The sequence below is a fragment of the Trypanosoma brucei genome, chromosome 10 (assembly GCF_000210295.1).
Source record: "Trypanosoma brucei gambiense DAL972 chromosome 10, complete sequence".
NCBI lineage: Eukaryota > Euglenozoa > Kinetoplastea > Trypanosomatida > Trypanosomatidae > Trypanosoma > Trypanosoma brucei.
The window spans coordinates 2,463,426-2,470,516 of NC_026743.1; the positions used below are offsets into that span (position 1 = coordinate 2,463,426).

The 7,091-nt window shown below is 54.0% G+C and overlaps 2 protein-coding genes across 2 annotated transcripts in view; both read right to left on the minus strand.

The window, feature by feature from the left end:
* Positions 1–2: 2 nt before the first annotated feature.
* Positions 3–6,737, minus strand: TbgDal_X12630 (microtubule-associated protein, putative,(fragment); the record flags this gene model as incomplete). Its single annotated transcript, XM_011780129.1, has 1 exon — positions 3–6,737. A coding segment is annotated over one exon (6,735 nt), but the record flags the coding sequence as incomplete, so codon positions are not given.
* Positions 6,738–7,084: 347 nt separating this feature from the next.
* TbgDal_X12640 (hypothetical protein, unlikely) overlaps positions 7,085–7,091 on the minus strand; it is a gene marked incomplete at both ends in the record, with an annotated part of 2,178 nt that continues 2,171 nt past the window's right edge. The window contains one exon of the mRNA XM_011780130.1: positions 7,085–7,091. This exon is cut by the window's right edge and continues 2,171 nt beyond it. Coding sequence (XP_011778432.1) covers positions 7,085–7,091 — 7 coding nt within the window.

Here is a 7,091-nt window from a genome sequence, read left to right on the forward strand (position 1 = left end):
TATGCGGCAGGGTCAATTGGCGCATACGATTCTGCAGTGGTTGAGCGAAAGTGACTGGGATCAACATGACGAGGGCCCGTTGCCTCCTCCTCCTCACGAAGCACATCACGCTTATATGCGGCAGGGTCAATTGGCGCATACGATTCTGCAGTGGTTGAGCGGAAGTGACTGGGATCAACATGACGAGGGCCCGTTGCCTCCTCCTCCTCACGAAGCACATCACGCTTATATGCGGCAGGGTCAATTGGCGCATACGATTCTGCAGTGGTTGAGCGGAAGTGACTGGGATCAACATGACGAGGGCCCGTTGCCTCCTCCTCCTCACGAAGCACATCACGCTTATATGCGGCAGGGTCAATTGGCGCATACGATTCTGCAGTGGTTGAGCGGAAGTGACTGGGATCAACATGACGAGGGCCCGTTGCCTCCTCCTCCTCACGAAGCACATCACGCTTATATGCGGCAGGGTCAATTGGCGCATACGATTCTGCAGTGGTTGAGCGGAAGTGACTGGGATCAACATGACGAGGGCCCGTTGCCTCCTCCTCCTCACGAAGCACATCACGCTTATATGCGGCAGGGTCAATTGGCGCATACGATTCTGCAGTGGTTGAGCGGAAGTGACTGGGATCAACATGACGAGGGCCCGTTGCCTCCTCCTCCTCACGAAGCACATCACGCTTATATGCGGCAGGGTCAATTGGCGCATACGATTCTGCAGTGGTTGAGCGGAAGTGACTGGGATCAACATGACGAGGGCCCGTTGCCTCCTCCTCCTCACGAAGCACATCACGCTTATATGCGGCAGGGTCAATTGGCGCATACGATTCTGCAGTGGTTGAGCGGAAGTGACTGGGATCAACATGACGAGGGCCCGTTGCCTCCTCCTCCTCACGAAGCACATCACGCTTATATGCGGCAGGGTCAATTGGCGCATACGATTCTGCAGTGGTTGAGCGGAAGTGACTGGGATCAACATGACGAGGGCCCGTTGCCTCCTCCTCCTCACGAAGCACATCACGCTTATATGCGGCAGGGTCAATTGGCGCATACGATTCTGCAGTGGTTGAGCGGAAGTGACTGGGATCAACATGACGAGGGCCCGTTGCCTCCTCCTCCTCACGAAGCACATCACGCTTATATGCGGCAGGGTCAATTGGCGCATACGATTCTGCAGTGGTTGAGCGGAAGTGACTGGGATCAACATGACGAGGGCCCGTTGCCTCCTCCTCCTCACGAAGCACATCACGCTTATATGCGGCAGGGTCAATTGGCGCATACGATTCTGCAGTGGTTGAGCGGAAGTGACTGGGATCAACATGACGAGGGCCCGTTGCCTCCTCCTCCTCACGAAGCACATCACGCTTATATGCGGCAGGGTCAATTGGCGCATACGATTCTGCAGTGGTTGAGCGGAAGTGACTGGGATCAACATGACGAGGGCCCGTTGCCTCCTCCTCCTCACGAAGCACATCACGCTTATATGCGGCAGGGTCAATTGGCGCATACGATTCTGCAGTGGTTGAGCGGAAGTGACTGGGATCAACATGACGAGGGCCCGTTGCCTCCTCCTCCTCACGAAGCACATCACGCTTATATGCGGCAGGGTCAATTGGCGCATACGATTCTGCAGTGGTTGAGCGGAAGTGACTGGGATCAACATGACGAGGGCCCGTTGCCTCCTCCTCCTCACGAAGCACATCACGCTTATATGCGGCAGGGTCAATTGGCGCATACGATTCTGCAGTGGTTGAGCGGAAGTGACTGGGATCAACATGACGAGGGCCCGTTGCCTCCTCCTCCTCACGAAGCACATCACGCTTATATGCGGCAGGGTCAATTGGCGCATACGATTCTGCAGTGGTTGAGCGGAAGTGACTGGGATCAACATGACGAGGGCCCGTTGCCTCCTCCTCCTCACGAAGCACATCACGCTTATATGCGGCAGGGTCAATTGGCGCATACGATTCTGCAGTGGTTGAGCGGAAGTGACTGGGATCAACATGACGAGGGCCCGTTGCCTCCTCCTCCTCACGAAGCACATCACGCTTATATGCGGCAGGGTCAATTGGCGCATACGATTCTGCAGTGGTTGAGCGGAAGTGACTGGGATCAACATGACGAGGGCCCGTTGCCTCCTCCTCCTCACGAAGCACATCACGCTTATATGCGGCAGGGTCAATTGGTGCATACGATTCTGCAGTGGTTGAGCGGAAGTGACTGGGATCAACATGACGAGGGCCCGTTGCCTCCTCCTCCTCACGAAGCACATCACGCTTATATGCGGCAGGGTCAATTGGCGCATACGATTCTGCAGTGGTTGAGCGGAAGTGACTGGGATCAACATGACGAGGGCCCGTTGCCTCCTCCTCCTCACGAAGCACATCACGCTTATATGCGGCAGGGTCAATTGGTGCATACGATTCTGCAGTGGTTGAGCGGAAGTGACTGGGATCAACATGACGAGGGCCCGTTACCTCCTCTTCCTCACGAAGCACATCACGCTTATATGCGGCAGGGTCAATTGGCGCATACGATTCTGCAGTGGTTGAGCGGAAGTGACTGGGATCAACATGACGAGGGCCCGTTACCTCCTCCTCCTCACGAAGCACATCACGCTTATATGCGGCAGGGTCAATTGGCGCATACGATTCTGCAGTGGTTGAGCGGAAGTGACTGGGATCAACATGACGAGGGCCCGTTGCCTCCTCCTCCTCACGAAGCACATCACGCTTATATGCGGCAGGGTCAATTGGCGCATACGATTCTGCAGTGGTTGAGCGGAAGTGACTGGGATCAACATGACGAGGGCCCGTTGCCTCCTCCTCCTCACGAAGCACATCACGCTTATATGCGGCAGGGTCAATTGGCGCATACGATTCTGCAGTGGTTGAGCGGAAGTGACTGGGATCAACATGACGAGGGCCCGTTGCCTCCTCTTCCTCACGAAGCACATCACGCTTATATGCGGCAGGGTCAATTGGTGCATACGATTCTGCAGTGGTTGAGCGGAAGTGACTGGGATCAACATGACGAGGGCCCGTTGCCTCCTCTTCCTCACGAAGCACATCACGCTTATATGCGGCAGGGTCAATTGGTGCATACGATTCTGCAGTGGTTGAGCGGAAGTGACTGGGATCAACATGACGAGGGCCCGTTGCCTCCTCTTCCTCACGAAGCACATCACGCTTATATGCGGCAGGGTCAATTGGTGCATACGATTCTGCAGTGGTTGAGCGGAAGTGACTGGGATCAACATGACGAGGGCCCGTTGCCTCCTCTTCCTCACGAAGCACATCACGCTTATATGCGGCAGGGTCAATTGGCGCATACGATTCTGCAGTGGTTGAGCGGAAGTGACTGGGATCAACATGACGAGGGCCCGTTGCCTCCTCTTCCTCACGAAGCACATCACGCTTATATGCGGCAGGGTCAATTGGCGCATACGATTCTGCAGTGGTTGAGCGGAAGTGACTGGGATCAACATGACGAGGGCCCGTTGCCTCCTCTTCCTCACGAAGCACATCACGCTTATATGCGGCAGGGTCAATTGGCGCATACGATTCTGCAGTGGTTGAGCGGAAGTGACTGGGATCAACATGACGAGGGCCCGTTGCCTCCTCTTCCTCACGAAGCACATCACGCTTATATGCGGCAGGGTCAATTGGGGCATACGATTCTGCAGGGGTTGAGCGGAAGTGACTGGGATCAACATGACGAGGGCCCGTTGCCTCCTCCTCCTCACGAAGCACATCACGCTTATATGCGGCAGGGTCAATTGGCGCATACGATTCTGCAGTGGTTGAGCGGAAGTGACTGGGGTCAACATGACGAGGGCCCGTTGCCTCCTCCTCCTCACGAAGCACATCACGCTTATATGCGGCAGGGTCAATTGGCGCATACGATTCTGCAGTGGTTGAGCGGAAGTGACTGGGATCAACATGACGAGGGCCCGTTGCCTCCTCCTCCTCACGAAGCACATCACGCTTATATGCGGCAGGGTCAATTGGCGCATACGATTCTGCAGTGGTTGAGCGGAAGTGACTGGGATCAACATGACGAGGGCCCGTTGCCTCCTCCTCCTCACGAAGCACATCACGCTTATATGCGGCAGGGTCAATTGGCGCATACGATTCTGCAGTGGTTGAGCGGAAGTGACTGGGATCAACATGACGAGGGCCCGTTGCCTCCTCCTCCTCACGAAGCACATCACGCTTATATGCGGCAGGGTCAATTGGCGCATACGATTCTGCAGTGGTTGAGCGGAAGTGACTGGGATCAACATGACGAGGGCCCGTTGCCTCCTCCTCCTCACGAAGCACATCACGCTTATATGCGGCAGGGTCAATTGGCGCATACGATTCTGCAGTGGTTGAGCGGAAGTGACTGGGATCAACATGACGAGGGCCCGTTGCCTCCTCCTCCTCACGAAGCACATCACGCTTATATGCGGCAGGGTCAATTGGCGCATACGATTCTGCAGTGGTTGAGCGGAAGTGACTGGGATCAACATGACGAGGGCCCGTTGCCTCCTCCTCCTCACGAAGCACATCACGCTTATATGCGGCAGGGTCAATTGGCGCATACGATTCTGCAGTGGTTGAGCGGAAGTGACTGGGATCAACATGACGAGGGCCCGTTGCCTCCTCCTCCTCACGAAGCACATCACGCTTATATGCGGCAGGGTCAATTGGCGCATACGATTCTGCAGTGGTTGAGCGGAAGTGACTGGGATCAACATGACGAGGGCCCGTTGCCTCCTCCTCCTCACGAAGCACATCACGCTTATATGCGGCAGGGTCAATTGGCGCATACGATTCTGCAGTGGTTGAGCGGAAGTGACTGGGATCAACATGACGAGGGCCCGTTGCCTCCTCCTCCTCACGAAGCACATCACGCTTATATGCGGCAGGGTCAATTGGCGCATACGATTCTGCAGTGGTTGAGCGGAAGTGACTGGGATCAACATGACGAGGGCCCGTTACCTCCTCCTCCTCACGAAGCACATCACGCTTATATGCGGCAGGGTCAATTGGCGCATACGATTCTGCAGTGGTTGAGCGGAAGTGACTGGGATCAACATGACGAGGGCCCGTTGCCTCCTCTTCCTCGCGAAGCACATCACGCTTATATGCGGCAGGGTCAATTGGTGCATACGATTCTGCAGTGGTTGAGCGGAAGTGACTGGGATCAACATGACGAGGGCCCGTTGCCTCCTCCTCCTCACGAAGCACATCACGCTTATATGCGGCAGGGTCAATTGGCGCATACGATTCTGCAGTGGTTGAGCGGAAGTGACTGGGATCAACATGACGAGGGCCCGTTGCCTCCTCTTCCTCACGAAGCACATCACGCTTATATGCGGCAGGGTCAATTGGCGCATACGATTCTGCAGTGGTTGAGCGGAAGTGACTGGGATCAACATGACGAGGGCCCGTTGCCTCCTCCTCCTCACGAAGCACATCACGCTTATATGCGGCAGGGTCAATTGGCGCATACGATTCTGCAGTGGTTGAGCGGAAGTGACTGGGATCAACATGACGAGGGCCCGTTGCCTCCTCCTCCTCACGAAGCACATCACGCTTATATGCGGCAGGGTCAATTGGCGCATACGATTCTGCAGTGGTTGAGCGGAAGTGACTGGGATCAACATGACGAGGGCCCGTTGCCTCCTCTTCCTCACGAAGCACATCACGCTTATATGCGGCAGGGTCAATTGGTGCATACGATTCTGCAGTGGTTGAGCGGAAGTGACTGGGATCAACATGACGAGGGCCCGTTGCCTCCTCTTCCTCACGAAGCACATCACGCTTATATGCGGCAGGGTCAATTGGTGCATACGATTCTGCAGTGGTTGAGCGGAAGTGACTGGGATCAACATGACGAGGGCCCGTTGCCTCCTCTTCCTCACGAAGCACATCACGCTTATATGCGGCAGGGTCAATTGGCGCATACGATTCTGCAGTGGTTGAGCGGAAGTGACTGGGATCAACATGACGAGGGCCCGTTGCCTCCTCTTCCTCACGAAGCACATCACGCTTATATGCGGCAGGGTCAATTGGCGCATACGATTCTGCAGTGGTTGAGCGGAAGTGACTGGGATCAACATGACGAGGGCCCGTTGCCTCCTCTTCCTCACGAAGCACATCACGCTTATATGCGGCAGGGTCAATTGGTGCATACGATTCTGCAGTGGTTGAGCGGAAGTGACTGGGATCAACATGACGAGGGCCCGTTGCCTCCTCTTCCTCACGAAGCACATCACGCTTATATGCGGCAGGGTCAATTGGCGCATACGATTCTGCAGTGGTTGAGCGGAAGTGACTGGGGTCAACATGACGAGGGCCTGTTGCCTCCTCTTCCTCGCGAAGCACATCACGCTTATATGCGGCAGGGTCAATTGGTGCATACGATTCTGCAGTGGTTGAGCGGAAGTGACTGGGATCAACATGACGAGGGCCTGTTGCCTCCTCTTCCTCACGAAGCACATCACGCTTATATGCGGCAGGGTCAATTGGTGCATACGATTCTTTCATTGTGGAAAGTATTTCTTTATAATTTTGTTTATTTGCTTTTTGTTGTTTCACATAAAGGTTTTCAGTATTGTGCGGCAAACTTTTTTTTTTGTTTTTTATGTCGATGCAATCGTAGACCTCTGCTCTTTCTTTATCTCTTTGTGGATATGGTTGTGGATAATTCCACTTATAGGCTGCTTCTAATCCCTTTATGCTAGGCATCCTTCCTTTGGTATTTTTGATTCCTATTTATTGTAAGTAGTTTTTTTTAGACTTATATTTCTGAAGGTAAGATGCTTCTTTTTCTTAGGTGATTTATGGATATTGAGTAAAGAAATTATATCCTGCAGAGGGGTGTGTGGTAAATTATCTTACAGCGAATATTCTAATTTGTTTTTCATCATTTGGGGTTGAGTTAGCGGATATTAAGGTATACTTTTGGTGTTCAGTCATCACAGTTCCTTGTGAAGGTGTTACTCATGCAAATACACGTGACGTTAGGCGTTTGAGAAACTGCCTCCTTTTCTACATCTACTGACTGGCAACCGCTGGTCGTCCCCCATTACATATCAGTTT